This window comes from Pectinophora gossypiella, chromosome 11 (genome assembly GCF_024362695.1).
Source record: "Pectinophora gossypiella chromosome 11, ilPecGoss1.1, whole genome shotgun sequence".
Lineage (NCBI taxonomy): Eukaryota > Metazoa > Arthropoda > Insecta > Lepidoptera > Gelechiidae > Pectinophora > Pectinophora gossypiella.
Window position 1 is genome coordinate 5560236 of NC_065414.1, and position 23274 is coordinate 5583509.

At 37.5% G+C, this 23274-nt stretch overlaps 1 protein-coding gene across 2 annotated transcripts in view; it reads right to left on the reverse strand.

Moving 5' to 3' along the window:
• The window catches only part of LOC126370968 (lachesin-like), an 88423-nt gene that overhangs the window by 59314 nt on the left and 5835 nt on the right, over positions 1-23274 (reverse strand). For both annotated transcript variants that reach the window (XM_050016141.1, XM_050016140.1), the window contains exon 2: positions 5052-5362. In XM_050016141.1, coding sequence (XP_049872098.1) covers positions 5052-5151 — 100 coding nt within the window. In that variant the 5' untranslated portion in view covers positions 5152-5362. The remainder of the gene's footprint in view (positions 1-5051; positions 5363-23274) is intronic.

The window sequence follows — 23274 nt, forward strand, 5'->3', positions numbered from 1 at the left end:
CTTATACACATTTGTATCTCTGTCTGGCAACGGATTTTCCTCATTTATCAGAGAGGTATAAATTTCTATCTTTGAAAGAATTCTGCAAAATTGTGTGAGATGAAGCGGACATGGAGCATGATATTCCCATTTGTATAATAAAGTTTGCCCTTATATCTATCTACTTTGTATCTATCTCGGCGATGCAATCAGTATTATAGGGGAAGTTCAGAAGTTTGCAGGGGACGGGAAAAAACTACCCAGAAATAGCCACTTCGGAAAACAATGGACGTATTTATACACAGAAGGGGAGCTGATAGTTTCAAGCGCATGTGTGCACTTCTCTCCAAGGGCTGCTCGCATTGCTCTCTAGTGGATAATTTTACAAATTCCAAGAAAATTCTTTGCTTGATTTGTTTTTGGAATTCCAAGCTTAAAATGTTTAGGATTGTTTTATGAAAGGAAAGAAAAATCAACTGACATTGTCATCAGCATTTTACTAAGTTTCCAATTCAATCGTATTATACCATTTCCTTTCTTAACAAATCTAAAAACAATTATCGGTCAATGTTCCGTTCGAGTGAGCTAACAAAACATTGATATCTCCCCTCACTATCTCTGGAGGGTGTTGACGTCGCGTGCCGGGAGAAGCGAAATGTGCAAACAATTAGAAGGAGCAGTTTTTTGTGCGCTCTCGCCCTCGGCCCCAAGGCACTTCAAGCCGACCGCGCCCGTTCTATTCAGACGCGACAACGCGCCTGCACTAGACATCTGTTACCTACTCTCACACCGAATCACCCTATGATGTAATGACCGCAACATGAAAAATTAATCGTACATTAAAGAGAAAGGTCCCACAAAGGCCGAGTGTCGCCTTAGGCGCTCTCGAAAATCTACTCAAAAGATTCTTTTGATAGCATCCTTTTGTAAGCGTTGGAGTAGGATCTGAAGTCCCATTTTTCTCCTAAATACATAAGCACTGGCAATCGGAAACTCGGCGTGGGATCCACTCACTGCGTGAACCTATTCGATCTCATGCATTTAAATTCAGAATTAGTGAAAAGCCTTGCCCGCAGACGTACTTTTTGCTCGAGGTAAGCAAGCGACTCTTGGATTTCTCTCTAATACCATTTTCATTGAAAACGTGATTGATTTAATGGTCTTTTGTATACGATAAAGGAAACATTTTAAAAGAGTTTCTGAAGCCCGAGGGAATTTGGTAAATTGTATTTGGCTTTTCGTGGTCTGTGGTTTTGTTTCGTTCGTTTTGTTACTGGGCACTCGAGTCGGCATACCTTTCTGGAAGTCGAGCGGGAAGACAATATAAATAATCTGTTCGAGGCAAGGGAGTCTCTGTTACGCGGAAAAATGTATCTGCGACATAAAAGGATGGTGTAGCTTGGTTCGTTACGTTTTGTCGTTCCCTGGGGCGTCCCTTGCCGAGCATACGGGCGGCTAGTGGCCCAACGACATGAATGTTTTATGCTTACGTCACAATCCTGATTTGTATCCACTACTCGGCGAGTTTATGGCCGCTCTTGTTCCACGGTGGGCAATAACCGAGCCTGTTTATTGTTTCTCCTGCCAGTTCAAGGTCCGTAGCAGCCGTTCTAATTGGGTAGCTTTTGAAAATTTAAAACGTCTATTAATTTTGTTGTTTTTGAAATCTTTATACTTGATGTACAGTCATGAACAATATCATGTACCCACTTTAGAACCCTGTCGCGCTATAATATTTGATGTTTAATGAGACTTACAGTTTAATTTGTCAAAAAGTTAATGTGACATGATTTCAAAGTGTACCTATTAGTACTCGTGACCGTACAAAGGCCCGGGAAGCGAAAAAGTGCCTCGGTGCGGGATCATGTTTGCTGTACAATAAAAAAATACCGGCCGACTTTTCCCGGTTTAGTGTACAGCAAGTTCCCTAAAAATAAAAGGATTGCCAGCGATCATAATTCACAAAGTAATTTTACTGCGTTCTGAGCACTCCAAAGACAAGCATGTTAAAAACAAGGCACATAAAATTTCAAATAAATCGCCACTTTGAGTTTCCAAAAGTAAAATTGTATTCCGAGAACATTTTAAAAGGAATTTTTCGGAGTAGATCCTGCTTCGTGTAATACAGACATCGTTCTCATAATTATTGTTTTTTCTCCCTCACACCGAACATGACATGTGTAAAGTATAATTCATTTTTAATTACGAAGCATATTTTCGTACCCCTAATAACAAAACCAATTTGGTTGTCCCTATCCGTCATGGTCTGACGCTCTGTATGTTTTGTGATGAGCGGCGGGCATATAAATAAAGGATGCGTGTCTCTCCGACGTACGAGACATTTGCAAAATGAAGATACGCCTTGTACATGTACTATATTGTCGGAAACAAGCCCCCAGCCATGAATATCCCGGTGGTAACAAACGTTTATACTTATTATAGAAAGTCTTATTGTCGGAGTCAAGTCAACTGCTTTATTTTTAAACAGCTATAGGGATTGAGTTTAAAACTCGATACGGTTGTAGGGAAAAAGGGAAGTTGTATCTGGAGATGAACCTTTAACTTCTCCACTAAAATATAATTATTTAAAAGTTTATGTCTTTAAAGGTTATTCTCTGAATGTACAGCTAAAATTAGCCACAATAGTGTAAATGTTGAAATATATTCTTCTTCTATTGTGTGGGTTGTGTGGTTGATTGATTGATCTCTCCGACCGATTTCGGCCATGGCGACCACTTCGACTCCTAGTCGGCACGACGCTGATGCGCCCGAAGATGGCCTATGTAGCCTATCTTTACAGTGAATTCCCGCGCCCGCGCACAGTGAGGGCACGTGAGCACACCGTTTTGGTGTGGTTGATTACCAACCTCATCAACCCTGGTGTCAGGGGTGTTGGTGAGAGAAATATAAGTAGAAAAATACTTACGAGTACCTATTATATTTCGACATTTCGATGTTATTGAAGGATGAGACCTATTTTTCCCTGTATTTTCTTTACTGATTTTACAGTCGTAGTTTGTATCAGTAAAATAGAGTTTTCCGCTATTCATTAGTTTAGGAGTGTTACATAATTAATTTTCATTCTAATAAATTAAAGTTACCATCTCTTCGAAGGAGATAAGATAATTGGTAAACTTCACTTCAGGTAAATCCAGCTAAAGATAAAACCATTATAGGCGGAACTTTACCCGACATTTTTATATTAACTTTAAGAAAAATAACTTTTTTCATTTACCTTTAGCTATTTTTACGACACTCATCCACCTTGAAATATGAATATCTAAGCTCGAAATCCTATCTGGCGGAAGAATCCCATGAGACGGTAACAGTATAGGTCTCCTAGTCTCATACACATTACCTGCCAGATATATATTCTCTCCCTACACTACACTATGCATAAAACCCAAGAGATTTGCCCAGAATATTGGTGAATAAATAAAAAAAAATCCACATTATAAAAGCGGGGAGGCGTAAATAGATAACCCACATGGGAGCAACAGACAAGTTCGTGCCAAACGTAGGTCCAGATTCGACGTGGTTTCTGCAAAATTTATCACATATCTAGGCGAAAGGAAATAATGTTCAGGGAATATCGACGAAAAACTCCTCATTCGATATCGACTTTGGATCTGATTTAAATAATGTGATAGTAGAGGAATCATATTTTCTTATCGTGCGTTCAGGTCGAGGAGTAAATTCGGAAACTTTATGTTGCGTCGCTGCTATTAATCTTTGCCATATAAGAGTTATGCTTTCAAATATATTTCGTTCGATTAAGGTTCTTGAAAGAATCTGAGAGAGTCCATAAATCACTGAATTTCGTCTTGCAACTTTCACCCTTTTAACTGAGTTTAAAAATAAGAGATATTAAATTCGAACCGTTTATCTCAGCAGAGTTTTAAGAGTATAAAAAAGGTTGATTTATTATATTTTACAATATTTACTAACTTACTTTGATTAGAAAAAATATTTATTCAGTCAAATTAAGTAACCCACTATTTAAATAAGTATTTTAATGAAATATGATTTCCTGTTATTTCTTTATGTTCGTTTTTTTTCAGAGACAAAGGGGAAAATACCTCTCTTTTCTTTTAATTTTACAGTTAGTTTCCCTTTGGCTTCCCCCAATTGATATTCACCGCTTATTTGTGTACAGTCATGAGCAATAATTGTACCCACTTTAGAACGCTGACGCACTAACATAATTATTTGACATTTAATGAGACTTACGGTTTAATTTGTCAAAAAAGTTAATGTGACATGGATTCAAAGTGTATACATATTAATACTTGTGACCGTATGAGATCCACAAGAATGAAAATAGTACGTTTGTGCACGTCACAATATTTTTTCTGCTTGCCACATGTAAGTGCGTGATAAATTATCAGGCTAAATTGCATACGATAGACTAAAAGCCAATCAATAAGGTGTAAATACAAATAGGTGGGTGGTATTGTGATATTAAATTATGTGTTTCTTATTAATAAGGAATAATTAAGTATTAATATCGTATTTTATATTATGTGTAATGATAACAGTTTGGTGAAAGAGCTCAGATGGACGATAAGAATGTACAATATAGATTATTATTTTTGTAGTTTTTGATTGTGTTTAATGTACCTAATCGAAAATAATCGATGGCCTCTGTAGACACAAATTCGCTGCTGGTCATTTTTACATATCTGACAGCAATAACAATGGAGTAGTATCCATATACGGGGTGTTAGGGAGACTGTACCGAATAATGAGCAAAATCATTTAGCTCATAGTTCTCATGGTTGGTTTTTATATTGCATTATAACTGTATTGCACCGCCCCGACTCAAATATTTAGCAAGTTCTTTCACCCTTGTAAGATAATTAGTAAAAACATCATCATCATCATCAACCAGCCCATTAACGTCCCCACTGCTGGGGCACGGGCCTTCCCTATGGATGGATAGGGAGATCGGGCCTTAAACCACTACGCGGGCCCATTGCGGATTGGTGGTTATTAACGACTGCTGATGCAGCCGGGACCAACGGCTTAACGTGCCTTCCGAAGCACGGAAAAACATAATAGTTGTGAATTACCTTTCGTGCTCTCGACTACGCAGTCGAACCTCCAAAGTAGCAGCGCCACATACAAAGTTAGGAGCATCTTGTTCGAGTATAGCTCTCTCTTACGGCCCATCGTTGGCACTTACTGCTCTCTGGGCTCTCTCAAGATTTACAGCTCCTCGCAACATCACAACACGGCACCACACGGCCCAAAAGTCACTCGCGTAAACGAAATGCGACAGTTATTACTATGGTAACACTTTGAGGAGCTATACCGGGTTATAAAAAGTTATTTATGTGGTTATTTACACTGTGTTTTGTGTTTACATCGTTGAAGAATGGACCTGTAACAAAAGAAATATCCTTGAATGAATAAGGTAAAATACAATTAGTTTAAATTGGGTAGTTTCCTAGGTCTAAAATAAATAATGAAATTCTGATTAAGTACTAAATAAAGACAGGTCTTAAGGTGACAAAAAACGTTATTTTTTTCTATTTAACCTATTTATGATATTTAACAAAGAAAAATATATTAATAAGTGCGACATTTTGTCACGTTTTTCTATGACGTTAAAGCATGCTTTTTCATACAAATTGCATAGAATATACGTGTTTTGACTTAAATAAAAAGTGAACTGATTTGACTATTTGGAAACTACCCTACTATACAAGTTGTTTCTAACGAACACGTAAAATTAAATTGAATTTAAATTATTCAAACGTCGAGTACGGTCGAGTTTATTTGATTATAGAATCCTGAAAATTTTAATGTAATGTTGATTATTTATGTATCTTCCGGTTGCCAGTATTTTATTTATAATTCGGAAAACATTTTACCAGTGGAAGAAAACATCATCATCTAAAGAAAGAAAGAAAGAAAGAAAATATTTATTTCCATATTGGACGCCACATTTACAAACTTACATTACAGAAATAAAAAAAAAATAGAAAAAAAAAGAAAGACAAATAATACAGACATTAAATAAACAATGGAGGCGCCCAAAATAAAAAAAGGATCTCCCTCAGCATAATGCCGTGACACGTGCTTCCCTTAGCATTATTTCGTTTTTCACAGGGTCTGCTTGCCTATCCTGAAGATTTGACAGGTCCAGTTTTTTACAGAAGCGACTGCTTGTCTGACCTTCCAACCCGTTAAGGAAGGAAGGAAGGAAACCATCCAGCAGTACAGTTAAGGGAAAAAAACATATGAAAAATATTCCACGTGATTTTCAAGGTCGTTACTCAAAATGTGGCAGAATTTTTATCACTCTCATAACATAGCAAGGTTATAGGTACTCGTACTTGAGGTATAACAAAACAGTAAATCTTACTGACATTTATATTGCTCCATAAATAAATATATAATGCACGTCTTGAGTAATTACCTGGCTAATTCTCGACATTCTGCGTAAACAACATGTGGCAATAAACATGTAGATGCTTGGTGGCCATAAAATAAAATTGCCCGAATAAGGCAAGCTGGTTCCTTAACCTTATTTCTTCTGAATTTAGGAGGATTATTATTCGCCTCAAGACACAGCTGATAGAAAAAAAAATATATTATTATATTTTTTATATTTTTTTAAAATTTTTGCTAAATCACTTTGGTTGTCGCTATAAGCGTTAAACAGTACTTACATTAATATTTTGTTAAAAAATGTGTTAATATATATATATATAGTTTATAATTTATATAGTTTAGTATTAATATAGTTTGTTTGTTTTCATTTACGGTGAATGCTGTGTACGCATGTAATTGGCAAACATATATACCAAGTATTTCTTTCTATTTATAATGTTGTCTGTAAAAGTTTAATATGTATTGCTGTATGTGTACCTAAATAAATAAATAAAAAAAATAAAATAAATAAATAGTCGCGAGTGGAGTGAAATTTTCCGGTTTTATTGTAGGCGAGAAAAAGATTACAGATTTTCACTTCCTATGACATGCCTCCTTTCCATACATGTTATATTTATAGGAGCAGTTATGCAAATATCAACAACCGCCATGACCTTAAAAAATATAATAATTCAGAAAATTTAATCTTTGGAATCTTCAGAGGAAGTTACTAATTTAATTATAATTCAATTATCTTCGTTCAAAGTTGGCTGACGGAAAGATTATCGTATTAGATAGACTATATAAGGCTATTTTAAATACATAAGTAAGTCAACAGCGGATGCAGAAAATGAACATACATACATAAACTCACGCGTATTTCCCCCCGGAGTAAGCAGAGACTATGGAATTCAAAAATTGCAAAATATTAAATACTCACAAATGTCTTTTTTTGACGTGACTTATTGTAGATTTGCCGCAAATGGCATTAACTACTTGGCCAGGCAAATGGGGGTCGCTGAGGGCTTACACTCCGACAAATGTCATCATAAGAAGAATGCATCGCTTACAAAAGAAATAACGTTTACATTTTATAACATACTTACATACATAAACTCACGCCCGTAACTTCTAATGGGGTGGGCAGAGCCGAAAGTAATTAGAAGATCAATTTGGTTGGTTTATATATTATTTGTTTCTTTTTATTATAAAAATATTATAATACATAATACTAATAGTTTTATGTCACAATATAAGATAACATACTATTTAAAATTTCAAAATTCCGCACTAATGTAGAAAAACCTTCCCATCAAAAATACAATATTAATACGTTCAATTATTAGTAACCAAAACACAATTTACTTTCCATAATAGCTCGGTAAATAGAAGAGTCGACAACATAGTTCCGTCGTAGCTCTTAACACCACAATGTAAACAGATGTCCCGACAAACTCATAAAGAGTTAATTATGTATCTAAGAATATCATCGCTAGAATGGCTCCCTAGGGAACGTTTCCACTTTCTTTTTATTTTCGTACTATGTCGCGAGAGATAAATATATTCTCAGTATCTTTAGGGACGAAGACGAACATGATTCCGGAATTTGTATCCAAATATGTAAGTAACTAGTAGGCAAGAAATGGCATTGTAAATAAAAATATACTTACGTTTAAAAAAAAAACCTGACTACGAAAAATCGCGTACAAAAAAGTTTGAAACTAGAAAATATTTCTCTGAAATTCTTCCGCATAGGGATGATTAGGTGATGGATGTAGTTGAATGACATTTTGTCCTAAGAGTTTGCATACCACGACACGAACGGGCAGCAACTGTCGATACAAAGTCCTAAGATGGATATGATGAACCTTATTGTGACCAGGGATCACCTTATTGCGCATAAGATGAAGAAAGTCCTGCATAACTGGAAGAAAAGCATCTGAACGTGTTCTACGTTTTTTATTTGTTCTATTCTTTAATACGTAGTCCTAATAAGTCATGCTCTGTAGTACTAAATAATTAGTTAATACTTAATTTAGAACCACATTCTTCTAGTTGATTTATTACTCAGTCCAGACAGCGCACATTATGATGTCAAAGTCGGATCTTCCTCAACGATTTATAGACAGAAGATCGTCAATATGTTGGAAGAATGCAAGCATATTATCTTCTTCTAAATATATGAAAGGAGAAACTGACTGACTGACATATCAACGCACAGCCTAAACGGCTAAACGTAGGCACTTGAAATTCGTAAAGGACGTAGCTTAGGTACCGTAGAGGTGCACTAAGAAAGGAATTCCCGGAATTCCCACGGGAACGGGAATTAGCGGGAAAATCCTTTTGTATGAAAAATCTAAACCGCTTAAGTTAGACGCTTGAAATTTGGCATGCAGGTACCTTAGTTAAATTAAAGCTTAGTTGCAACAGGATATTGCAAAATTCCCACGGAAACGGGAGTTAGCGGGAAGAAACATTTGTATGAAAAAATAGAAACCGCGTAAGATAAATGTTTTCAATCTAGCATGCATGCATACCTTAGTAAATATAAAGTTTAGTTATGGCTGTATTTTGAAAAATGGGAGTTAGCGGGAAAAAACAATGTATGAAGAAATCTAAACTGCATAAATTAGATGCTTGAAATTAGATATGCACTCCCACACACACAAAGATCTCTCTTTTATAACACGCCACGCGGACGAAGTCGCGGGCAAAAGCTAGTGTTTAATAATAATAATAATAATGTTTATTGAATAGCTCAGTTACAGTTCTCGTTGAAACCCTGTCTCCCAAACTAGGCGAACCTGTATTTTGGAAGACAGTGTCTTCCCAAAATAGTGGTGACAATACGGTATTAAAATAAACAATAAGTAATAAAATTAATAAAAATAAAAGTGTTCTTGTGTGTGTGTGTGTGTGTGTGTGTGTGTGTGTGTGTGTGTGTGTGTGTGTGTGTGTGTGTGTGTGTGTGTGTGTGTGTCGGGGTGTAATTAAAATAAATTGAACTAGACACGTTTATCTAACAGAAAGCTCGGTGAAGCGTGGGTACTCAGTTCATCTTGCGATGGATGTACCGACCCAACTACTACTGTTCTGACCAGCCCAATTGGGAATATAGTAATGAGCTTATATTATTGATTTCGTTCGAATTTAATTGGCGCAATTTTTTTTAGAATTCTTCTTATCGTGTGGATTATAAGGTAGACACTAGCGTCATCAACCCTGGTGTCAGAGTTATTATTGAGCCGCCAGAGGCCCCTGACATGACTACTTTCGGACAATCAGGTGATCAGCCTGAACAGATCAGATCAACCAAACTAGGGATCACAAAGTGTATTTTGTGATGTGTCCCCACCGGGATTCGACCCCGGGGCCGTCAGATCGTGAGCCCAACGCTCAACCACTGGACCACGGAGAGCGTAAGTTGATCTTATTATTCAAGAAAAAAATACCGTTTCTTTAAAAAAGTTGTGGCTACAGGAAATTATGATATCTTTCAGGGTTGAAAACCCGAGCTCTATCACGTGTAATTTTCATTGACACATTGTCAGTCATTATACCTCGAGTTGCCGATTGACATTGGCTCGCCAAGTTACAATGGTCGTTACACAAACACTATCTTGAGAGAGCATCCATTTGGTGAAGAGCGTCCTTGAGTAGAACCTGCGTCCTTAAGGCTGCAAACTGGACGCCAGCGGATAGCGGGCGGGATTTTCCTCTTGTTTCCTCTTCGGTTATTATTACGAACTATTGCTACAAGTGGGCACTCTCAGGCCTGTTATTTTAAACTTTGTACCGGGTGAGAGACTTCAGGGCTCCCCATTTATCCGGCCAAGTAGTTAATGCCATCTGTGGCATATCTACAGTAAGTCACGTTAAGAAAAAAAGTTATTATTCCGACTAAACATGCTTTGGAAAAACACTGATGGTTCTCACCAACAATATACATAAACTCATGCCCATTTAGACTATGGATTTCCATTTGCTTCGATCCTGACACACTTCTCTTGCTTCCTCCACATTCATCAATCGTTTCGTACACGCACGCTGGTTCTGAGTAGATCGGTCTAAATCTTTTCTAAGGACATCTCCAATTTGGTAAATGTACGTCCTTCTAGGTCTTCCTCTGCCAGCCCACCATCAACTTTCGCTTTATATATCGCTCAACAACAAATTTCGATTCAATTGGCTTGAGGGTACCAGTGCGTCGTTTGAAAGGATTATGTTCGAGAGAAGCAGCTCCAACTGGGCCGATAGCGATAAGCGTTGAAAGAAGGAACCTTCGACCACAACGGTGTTGCGGTCATTCAGACATGTTTGCAGTTGCGTCGAGTGGGGGGTTAAAAAGGCCATATCAAAGCAATTTATCTAATAAAGCAATATTGCTATTTGACATTTGCATATAAAAAAGTAAGTGCGCAATGCAAACAAATGTCAAAAGAAATATTGCTTTTTTACATGAATTGCTTCGATGCGGCGGTCCCGGGTTCAAATCCGGTGGGGAAATTTCACAAAAATCATATTGTGATCCCTGATTTGATTAGGACATTACAGGCTGATCACCTGATTGTCCAAAAGCAAGATGATCCATGCTGCGGATGGCACGTTAAGCCGTTGGTCCCGGTTACTACTTACTGATGTAATTAATAATAAAATAATTAAATTTAGGCTCAATAATAACCCTGATACCAGGGTTGATGACGTTGGTAATTCACCTCACAACCCACACGATAGAAGAAGAAGAAGCGTAACATGGTGTGCATCTATTTGGCAATCGCCAACGCCACCCCGCCGCTGTCCGCAGCCTAATATTCCGGAAAAGTCAAGGAAATGCAGGCTTTTTGTGGTCCATAAAGACAGTTGATCACGCAAAGTTGTACGCCATTTGAACCATGCCAAGTAGCAACATTTATTTATTTTATATCCTAAAATCCGTGATAGCTCTTCTCGGTCATGGGTTGGAATCCCAGCTTGGGGTATAAACCATTGAATTCGATTTTATGAGTTTGAATTAATCCATCACGTGGTTTCCAGGATTTGTGCCGGTTAATAGCAATAGGGTCGCTTCCGATTACTTAGGACTTAACCTCTCATATGCCGAGATACCAGACACAATAGATTTTACATTGTATCTGGTCGAGATCCGCATTCCGGCGTTCGAAAGATTAAATATAGCTGGCGAAAAGTGGGTTTATAATAATATACATCTCTGCGTACCCCTTCGGGGATAGAGGATACTATATTATATTATAAATGATGTTATGTGATATGTATATCTTACTTTTGTAAAAACACAAAAATCTGTTACGTTTCAATAGTAGAGAGATTTATTTCTACAACAATTTTATCTAAGTAACTTTACTTCTCTCTAAAGCACATACTTTATATCATAAAGTTTTCTCATAACAAAGCATCATGCCTGTATCCCCATGGGGTTGGCAGATGTGTGTAGTATATAGGTACTCCTCGTTATGTATGTTTAGTATTTTCTTTTAAGTATGAAACAGTTAACCGTTTTTTTCAGTTAAGCATGAAACAAGTCTCAAATACTAAAATCCTCAATGCCTGTAGTAATAAGTAAGTATGTATTATACTAAAAGATCTCGACAGATCTACGAACAAGAGATACCATAAATTCCCAAGCAAAAAAAGGTCAACACATATTCGTTTTTGTACTCGTCGGGGATGACTTGCAATATTTATCAGGCAAGGGAACACTTCGGGGTCCCTAATTACTTTATCTAATGGCCCACTTTTTGGGACCGGATTAAATTGAATTCTCCGAAGTATTCCGCTATGGATTACAGAAAATCTACCTTTGTTAATGGACACTGGAGTAACGGAAACGGATCGGATGACAGCAAAGGTTAAGACGATGGGATTTTGTCCTGCTTTGTTATTATAGAGACAATATGCTTTGTTTGAAAATGTAGCTATAATTAATAATATAATAATAATAATAATAATAATAAAGGCGTCGGGATGTGACGACCCCATCGCCCCCTGGTGAATTCATCAGCGAACCTGGTGAATTCAACAGTGCAGTCAGTCTCCGCAGGCCAGCTTGTGGCGAGCTGTTGGTGAGTGACGACACCACGGAGCTGAGATCCCCCGAGAGTCGGTCAGGCCCTCCGTCTCCGGCTTGCCTTCACTGGCCGGCCGGAGTGGACCCCAGCGGGGGCCGCAGGACTCTCACCTCTGGCTTGCCTTCATTGGCCGGCCAGAGTGGGGTGTTAGAGCTATACGCTCGCAGGGTGGAAGTGAAAGATGCATAAGTCGCGAGTTGGTGAGGCGGGTAAACCGCCTCGCAGAAAGCGGTGTACACCTCTCGACACCCTGAGCTGCTCACAACCATGTTGCTGCCTTGCCGTCCAGTCGCGTCGGCTAGATAGGTGGCCCATCCAGTGAGTGGCGAGTCACCGCCTGCTCATTTATCCATGTTTACCAACATTGGTCGAGCAGGCGCCATAGTTCCCCATATCCCAGTATCCCGGTCCACTAACCCCCAACCCAATAGCCCAGTTCCCTTTGTTCCCATATTTTGCAATAGTCCTACACGAACCGGGGATTGTCTTTGGGTGTGCACCCAAAGACCGGCGATTATCCCTGTATGCACTATGGGAGTGCTCCCATAGTGCATACAGGGATAATCGCCGGTTGGTGTCACACCACATTTAGATTAAACTGTCTTAAGGGGCCTCTACGTGTTGGCTTCGGCCCCACGCACGCCTTCCAAAAGTCCGGGCCTCCATAGGCCCGAGATATGAAAAAGACATACAATAATAATAATAACCACGCACGCCTTCCAAAAGTCCGGGCCTCCATAGGCCCGAGATATGAAAAAGACATACAATAATAATAATAGCCATATTTCGACATACAAAAAACGTCAATGTCAAAATTGAAATTGAAATGAAGTTTTAAATTACAATTTAAAATTGAAACAACAAACAAATTAAATTAAATAAAACAAAATCAAAATGAGCTACTTTCGCAGCGCACTGGTGATGACATGAACGCTGACCCAGTGCTTGTATACATAATTATATCTACTCAGAATCATGGTCTGAATCATCCCCCAAAGTTTTCCTTGCGGTGTCACTAACACCCATACACCCGTACAGTTGCACATGCTGTAAGTTACATCGTAACGAATACTGAAGGGGAAGATTTGGCTCATGATTCTGAGTTAATATCAAGTAGAATTTTCCACCGCAAAAGTAAAGAATTGAAAATAAAATCATGAATTTTCTGACGGAAAATTCCACTTGATATTAACTCGGAATCATCAGCTGAATCATCTTCCTGGCGAAACCGAACTTTGTTTTAAACACCCGATCGCATTGAGCGCAGTAGAGCTGTTCATCACTGTTGTACGTGTAGGTGTCAGAGGGCTTTGGACGAGTCTTCTATATTTGACGCTTCTCATCTAGGGCGACAAGTCAAGTCTTCGAAGCTTTCTGCACGATTTGCGACTTTAGGTAACCATTCCAGCTGCATCTCAGCAATTTCCTCCCAACACTCAATGGAGATTATATTACATGGAGATATAATTACATTATTACCGAATGAGTAACCTCAGCGCTCCCAGCGGGCGTACTACCCGTCATCCGCTTACATCTAGTCATGGTTTATTTGTGCATAATATCAAATTGATTACTATCGGCGTATCCATACATTATAAAATGCGAAATCGTGTACGTATGTGTTTGTCTGTTTGATTGACCGTCTTTGGCATCGGCAAAACGGAGCAATGAATTGACATGATTTTTAAGTGGAGATAGCTGAAGAGATGGAGAGTGACACTAGCACCCCCTACTTCTTTAAAATTCGGGATGGAATTTTGTATGGAGCATTCCGCAAATTTCATGGTAGAAAGATAAAAATTGGTACGCGGACTATTACATCATAAAATTTTCCTTTGGAAATCAGCCCCAACACCTTCAAAGAGGGGAGTAAAATTTTATATGGGACTTTCACAGTTTTCAAGGTAGGAAGCTAAAATTTTGTTCATTAGGAAAGGGAAATCGTGTTACCCCGAATTTAACGCGAGCGAAAGCTAGTCTAACACAAACATGAGCTTTAAGGTATTATCAACAAACCCTAGGTTAAATTAGGCTAAGTTCATAACCATTGTGGCGTGTCATTTATCCAAACACGCCACAATTAACGTAACGTAAATTAGGTTAAGTTCATAATCATTGTGGTTTTTTTCTGCCTAAAATTGATGTGTGTTCCATAAATATATCTGTCTTTTACCCGTCTCTTTCTTTTTCGTTGTTAAGAAAATGACAGGTTTAACTTAAAATAACATTCGATGGTGTGTACAGGAATCAGCACCGCTGTTTGTATACGGTGTACCGCAAAAACATGTTGTTTAAAGTATAAACCGTACGGTCTACTTCATAATAATGGCGTCCAATAAATCGATTATGTGCGTCCACCTATGCTAGTGGAACACAAATTTTAATTATCCATCATGATTCTATGATGGAGTATCTATTTGTATCCATGTAATGATGCACACGAGCAAAATCACAACATATAATAGAATCTGCGAAATTGTCGTCACTCACGGTAATCAGCAAGGCATTCTTTTTTACTTGTCTTAGCTATTGTAATTAAAACACATAATAACGGTTCTTACCGCGTATCCCTATTTTATTTGTATCCCTATTTTATATGTTCTTACCGCGTATCCCGTTATTATGTGTTTTAATTATGATAATAACCGCGTAAACTTAAAACAATGTATTAGCTATTGTAGATTTGCCACATATGGCATTGCATACTTGGCCATCCGGCTAACGACGTCGCCAAGCAGTAGCTAATGCTATCTACTAACTAACATGAACAGGAACTAGTCTAGTAGGTGGTATGTGTGTACGTCATTATATCAGTGTTGCAAAATATTGATTATAGATAATAAAAGGTAGAATAATGGAACTAGTTATGTTTAACTACTTGGCCGGAGGGTCAGCATGGCGACGTTGTTGCTGTCGACCGAGTCGTTGATCTGTCGGCGCCCCTAGAAGTTTCTCGAAAACGAACGTGATGAGATAAAATGTCTTAGGAAACCGATTAAGATATCCGGCCAAAAACTCCCTCTACGCTAAGTTAAAAAAAAAAGTTCGCGCACGCATATCTTTGCAGGAACTTTTGAAACGTTGTGTTCTGAAACCCATTAAATGATGCATCGGCGGCTTTTCAGACTACTCACCTTATAATTATACCTTTCCACAGGTGTTTCATTTAAGCGATTGCATTTTAAACAATTATAATGAATAGTAGTTATGTCGCACACACATTTTCAGTATTATATTAAAACACAAAACAATACTAGAATGTTATAAAACGAGCGAATATTTTTATCACTCATTTGTTATTTGTAAGAACTAAAGAATAAAGATACACATGATTAGAACACAGTAACAAAAAGGACCTCTCAACCAGATGAGGACAATCTCAACTGGCGGAATTTCCGCCAACACATCATCGAAGATCCTTGGAATCGTTAGCGACCGTGCGGATACCAAATGAGATTTCATCCACCCTGAACTTCGGATCCCACAAGCACCCGCGGATAATTTCATTTTGCGAATACGTCAAAGGCACGCAACCACTGAAAAATTACTCCCCAGTTTCATGATTGAGACCCTTCCTTTGTCTATTGCGAGGAGATATTATCTTTACGGAGCCTTTGTTTGACTTGTTTCTGAAATCTGGTTCAGATGTATGATACAAGTGCATACTTCATAAATGTAGGTAAGGGTGCGTACGCAGAACTGTGGAGATGGACTCGGCTAAATACTGTGGAGGCTGAGCTCTGAACTGGTGTGCGCGTGGAAAATGCAAAAGCGGCGGCCCAAAAAGACTTGGCGACGCTCGATTGACCGAGAATTAAAAGCTATCGGCATGTCATGGAAGCAGGCTACAGAGGCTGCAAAAGATCGCGAGGAAAGCCAATCTGTTTTTCGAGTCAGGGATAATAGGATTAACAGAAAAAGAAAAAAGATATGTACCTACTGGCGAACGCGTTTACTCAAACAAATCGCACAATGTAATCCATAGGGTCGATTAATCCTTTCAATATTCTTCCTCTCAGACGACGCCCTGAGCCGAGGTTCGCGCCCAACTGGGCACCCTCAGGCCTGTTGTCTTAAACGTTGTACCGGGTGAGAGCCTTCAGCGCTCCCCATTTGTCCGGCCAAGTAGTTAATGCCATCTGCGGCAAATCTACAACAAGTCACGTCAAAAAAAAATCACGTTTAAATATAATAATGATAATAACACCATAATTTGCCATGTAGTCAAAAGGAAAGAAAGACATGACATAAATTGGAGCACTTATCTAATCATAATCTCTGTTCACTGTTGGCATACTGTAGAAGACGATTAATTTAAGTATTGCTGAATTAAGTAGTCGACCTTTTCATCATCAGGTAGTAACCAGTTACTTCTCGCCAAAATAGTCGCTATTGAGCACCACATACTTTTTGATTCTTATGACGTAACTTATTGTTTGGCGCCTCAGGGGTCACGGGTGTTGTCTCGAAAAAGACCCTTAAGGACACGAGCGTTTTCATTTCCTTAAAGTCTCGTTCCTTTGTGCAGGGCAGCTGCAAACTCCCTTGCTTCATCAAAGGTTTGAAAGCTACAAGAATTAAGTAGATAATGATTAACTCCGATGTAGCTTATCCTGTTGGCAGGCATAGATTTCAAGCTATAAGTAAGTATGCCAAACAAAATATAACCTAAGACAAGAAAAAGATGAAAAATGTGTGTCTAATTCTTGTTTTATTAATTTTCGGTAAGTACTTATGGAATTAGATGGAACGTTACAAAATTATAAGCGGGGATTATTTTTCTAATGTACGTAGTTAATTTTTAATTTATTTCATTTATTTAAATATTTAGGTACATATATATAAATTTTAACAGACAGTATTTTATAATTTGGTACAAATGCTTGCGAAATACTTGCCTTCACAGCATTTACCGTAAATGAAAACAAATAAACTATATAAATAATAAACTACGTAGTGACATCGTAACAAATACTGAGAGGCATGATTCAGACCATGATTCCGAGTTAATATCAAGTGGAATTTTCTGTCGCAAAATTCGTGATTTTTTGTGTTTCTTTATTAATTATTTTCAATTCTATACTTTTGCGATGGCAAATTCCACTTGATATTGACTCAGAAAAATGAGCTGAATCATCCCTCAAAGTTTTCGTTGCGATGTCACTAATACCCTGTATAGTATAATATGATAAGAGCAATATTATTAACTTTTAAAAGCTGAAACAACTTTTATGTTTAACATCAACGTTTTACGTTCCATATTCTAAAAAAACATCCACCTTAAAGCAAAAAATTAAGAAAAATTAGTCTCCTAACAAAATAGTGCTGAATGTTTTAATAGAACGAACTGGGTCGAAAAACAAAATCATATCCGTGCAACTAAAAGTGCCATTCGAAAACCGTAAAAAAGTTTTTACCGTCCGGCTATTCGGCCATTTTCCGCAGGCCGTATAACTTAAAAGCTTGTTAAATAGGAGGATACTATTTGGACTATCATAAAACATAATGCTGCCTACGCTAGTATTGACCTTGTATATAAACAAATAGACTACCAATCTCTGTAAAAAAAAAGTGTCCGAGGTGCATCTTTTCACTAAACGACGACGTGTCAAAGTGGAATTTACACTGTAAATCCAATAATATTCTTTACTTATGTTAAAAACCATAACCATAATGTCAATTGAAGGAACGAACTTATAATACTTACATTTTTTATTGTATACGTATTTACGACACGGTTCGGACCTCAGAACAGGTTCGGAAGCTTTTTAGAAAAATCTTTAGATTGTGAGTCCAGTTCTTTGTAGTATGACAATGTCCGCTAGGCTATAATTTCCACTGTCATTAGACCATCTTGCACGCCCGGACACTTTACGATAAGGTTAGTGATGCGACCCTCGGACATTCGCTTTTTGTCATTGGTTACCATGTTTCTTGCAAATTTTCGCACTTCGGTAGGGTGATAATGGTGCTAATTCCTGTAAATACCGTCTAATTTTATTTTAAGTAATATCTGTCATTTTCTTATCCGCCGAAAAGGAAAGGGACGGGTAATCGACAAGCATAAAAATTTATGAAACACACGTCAATTTTAAGCACAAATCTAAACCAACCGTCTAAAAATTTTACATCCGTCAATCCGTCAACTGTGTCGGGTTACAGTTAAGTAGACAGCACGTCAAACGGATTGCATACCAGCGACGTACCTTTTTGATTCGCCCGGGTTATTCATTAATTTACTCATTCTTCCTTAAATTAAGAGCTGTGAATCATCCGTCCCTCCTAATATTATTTTAAGATATACCCGTCATTTTCTTACATGCCGAAAAGGAAGGAGACGGTTATTTGACAGACATAAAAGTGATGAAACACACGTCAATTTAAAAAAGCCCTCCCAAAATTTTATATTGGCCAATAACCGAACATACTTAATTAAGTTAACACATGAAACGGGTTGCATATTTTTTTATTTATTGAGAGGGTGTGTGGTGAATACGCACCACAGGCTGTCGTCGCTTTATATTTTAGAATATTTTGTTAGATTAAAGTTTCGTACTTACACCTAAGTAATTTTAACTTTTCTCAGAGGTAGAGTCGGCAGAAACTAAATTTAATGGACTATAAAAATCAAAGGTGAACTTGCCCAGCCAAGTCGTGTATCCTCCTTTATTCTCTTTTTAAAAGAACTTCGGCCTAAAAAGTCTTCATACATTTATCAAAAATAAATAAATTCACAGAAATCATTATTTCTGTTTAGACAAGAATGTTTTATTCAATTTATGTCAAAAACCCAATTGCCCTGTCACTAATTTAAGTTCCAACCCCTGCAAATTCGCTAAAAGCTTCATGTAATAAATCGTCTACCTTATTTTTAAGTATCAAGCCCAATAAAATTGTTCATACATAATTCATGTCAGGCCCATGGGAGAAATGTCAATAAAGTGATGATAAAGTGTCGTAAAATTGGTAGAAATTGCCCGTTCGTCCCCGGAGGCGTCGTACGTAAGTAGGTAATAATTAAATTTATAATGCCTTTTTGCGAATTACGTCATTATACGCTTCTGAGAAGGAAATCTCTGCTCTGAAAGAATTCCATAGTCTCAGAGCATTCTACAAGAAGTTGTCAGGCAAGCAGTTAGTTGAATTCTAACAAAAAAGAAACTTGCAGTACCTATCAATCAATCAATCAACAATACTTTATTGCACAACGACATATACAAACCTACACGACATATATACGTACAGACCTATCGATCGTAGTCAATAGAGAAGAGTTCACCGCGACGGACGATGTTATAGCCAATTTATGGCAGTACGCTCCTCGATTTGCATTTATTCATGAAATTATGCATTCTATTCTCAATAAATGCCAATTTCGAGTGTAATGGTGTCAATTGTTATAAGTAAAAACGTTACACCTCTACTTATGCCAAGTTCAAAATATCATCATCTCCTTAGCATTATCCCGTTATTCACAGGGTCCGTTTATCTAACCTGAAAATTTGACAGATCCGGATTTTACAGAAACGATTGCCAGTCTGACCTTTCAACTCACGAAGGGAAAACCAGCCCAATACATGTTAGGTCACATACCTCCGAAAATGTATTTTTCGGGAATGTGGGTTTCCTCATGGTGTTTTCCTTCACCGCTGAGCACGTTATAATAATTTATCCAAACATGAAATCTAAAACAAATTCGACTATCATTTGTTTAGGTGTGCTGAATTCGAACCTACGACCTCAAGTGAGAAGCAAGCGTTCTACCAACTGGGCTACCACGGTTCATCCAACTGCGCTCCCACGCCTCATGCCAAGTTCAATATCTTCATGTATATGAAATATCTTCGCTTTATAGTGAAAATCTAGCAAACATGGTTTTCTTTAACAAAACCTCCATTTATTTGAATAAATTTTATTCCAGATAAACGCTGAGATCAATTTTTTTTAACTTGAATTTAAACTAGTTTCTTTACTGCGAGGTATTGATAACAAAAATCGCATCCAAATGTGATTACACAATAAGGCGACGTTATTATGACATATATTGTATTATAAATGTATTGTATTGCATATTGAAACTAAGGCTACGAGACGTCCACGACTTCACGTTGAAGTGGTACCATATAATCCTATTTCATGCTGTACCACTTGAACCCTTTAGCATCCAAGTAAGCACACGAAAGTGATACCAAATTCCAGGTGTTCAATAGACTAAGACAGGCTATAAGCGCCACCCTACGTTCTGTACCGACCGCAAATAAATCAGTGTTGCTGCGTATATCGATGCATTTTATCGAAATTATCGACACTTGATAAAATAAATAATATCCATTGTGAGTTATAGGCAAAAGATTTTAATTATATCGATGCTATCGAAAACGAAAACATAATTACGGTGACTATAGAAGCCAGCATTATGGGTACATTTGCGTCAGGTACGATTGGAGGCGGGCTTTTAATGAAGGTTTAAGTATTTATTTATAATTATAATTTGTTTTATTTGAGTTTTATTTAATTTTATTTCCGTTTTGTTTGATATTTTTGTTTTGTGAGTAACTGTTTTGTTTATGGTGTAAATAAAGTATTAGAAACGTGTACTAATTTTACATATTATTATAATTAAAATATAAATTATTTACTCGGTTCACGCGTGTACTATTGAAGCCATACAGGGTGATAGTAATCATCAACAATTTAAGAGCCACGCAAGGGCGTGGCATGCTACTTTTTTAGGGAAAAATAGGGCAGTGGTGTCCCTCTTGCCTTCCGCCCCGCAGTACTCTGCATGTATGTACCTACACAGCTTCTCAATAAATGTTTCTTGTTTCTTGTTTCTGACGCGAGTGGGATGGCGCCCAGAGTAGTCTATTACAAAGCCATACTAGGACTCCTGTCCTCAGCCTCTGAATAGTTACTGCTACCCTCTGTCAGGTGATAGTAATGCCATGCCGAAAACTTATTGGGATGATTTAGATCGTAATTCTGCGGTACAGTGTCACTAACATTCTGTATAAACTAAAGCAAATTTTGAATGAATGTAAATTGTTGTATCGATACTATCGTACTATCGTTATCGGAACAACACTAATGAGAATTTCCTAGACTTGAGCCACTCTCGAAGGTAGTTCTCAAGTCCTAACTACAACATGATATGTAAGACAGAAACAGGAAGTAACTTCGCAGAACTTCTGTCTAAGTAGTCTAAGTGATAGCTATTTATGTGATTGAATTCCAGGCAATGTTAAACTGTGTGTAAATTGAATTATCATTTAATACTCTAATTGATTTATTATGAATTTTTTGGTTTTCATTGCGTTTCTCACTGGGTCCGCTTACCTAACCACAGTTATAGCCTGGTAGGTATTTTGTCACATCATAATCATAATATTAACTCATCATCATCATCAGCCCATTAACGTCCCCACTGCTGGGGCACGGGCCTTCCCTATGGATTGATAGGGAGATCGGGCCTTAAACCATCACGCGGGCCCAGTGCGGATTGATGGTTATTAACGATTGCTAATGCAGCCGGGACCAACGGCTTAACGTGCCTTCCGAAGCACGGAGGAACTCGAGTTGAAAACTTCTTTTTTTTTGTGGTTACCCATCCTATGACCGGCCTTTACCACATAACAATATTAACAATAAATACTAACTATTTATCTTAAAGTTTCAATAACAAGAAAATAAATAATAAGCATACTTATTTAGCTGTTCGACACGATTTAATTATGTTTGATTGTACTTATATTATTGTGTTTCAAATGTAGATATGGAATAAATTGTTTTTTATTAATTTACTCTTATCCCAAATATGTATGTTATTGAAAGCAAGATAAGTGTGTCAGGAACAAAGCAAATGGAATTCCATTGTCTCTGCCTACCCCGGTGGGAAATAGGCGTGAGTTTATGTATGTTTGTTATTGAATTTAACAAAGCTATCATCATCTCCCTGGCATTATCCCGTTTTTCCACAGGGTCCGCTTACCTAATAACCTAACCTGAAGATTTGACAGGTCCGGTTTGTTACAGAAGCGATTGCCTCTCCAATCCGTGAAGGGAAAACCAGCCCAAAACAGATTGATTTGAAGCGACATTAGAGTTATATATTAAATCTTATAAATATTTTGCATTTCTATTATTAAGTTTTGCAAGGTTCGTATTATAAAATTATAATACAATAATTTTATTGTAACACCGTAAGCTTCTGGCTTCTTTAGCAAGTATTGTGTGTGAGTAGACGAAGAAAGATGATATTAGACAGCTCATATATCAAGATCACGCCACGACCTTAACAAGTTTCACTTCAACTCGCAACTCGTATTAAACTTGTTCCCATTACTCGTATAATAAATATGTTTACGAATATCTCAAGTAGATGGTACGTTATGGTCGAGCATAATTGAAAAAGTTCTGACAAGGGTAAACGCCCTCTTGCACAAATTGCTGCCTTTTATTACTGTGGAAATGTCAAAATCATTGTAGAGTTAATAACTTTGTCGTTATTAAAGGATTACCAAGTTAAGTACAGAAGGTTTTATAGTGTAATCCGTCGGAAGTTTGTATTGTGTGAATATTTCGTGTCGTTCACCTGAATCCTAACGTGAAAGTTATTTTGTGAATATTGTTCGACATGTCGTGTCGTATCTGTTATCTATAACAAAAAGGACGTATTATAGCGAGTAAAATAAACGCGCCACCTATTGGCGCAAATCGCGCGCCAAATAAGCGCACTGTCCGCCCCCGCCCGCTCGCTATAGTTTTTTTTGTTCACTGATCATAATACTAACTTTACAATATCCTTTATTTTTATAGTTTTAACCTTCTTGAG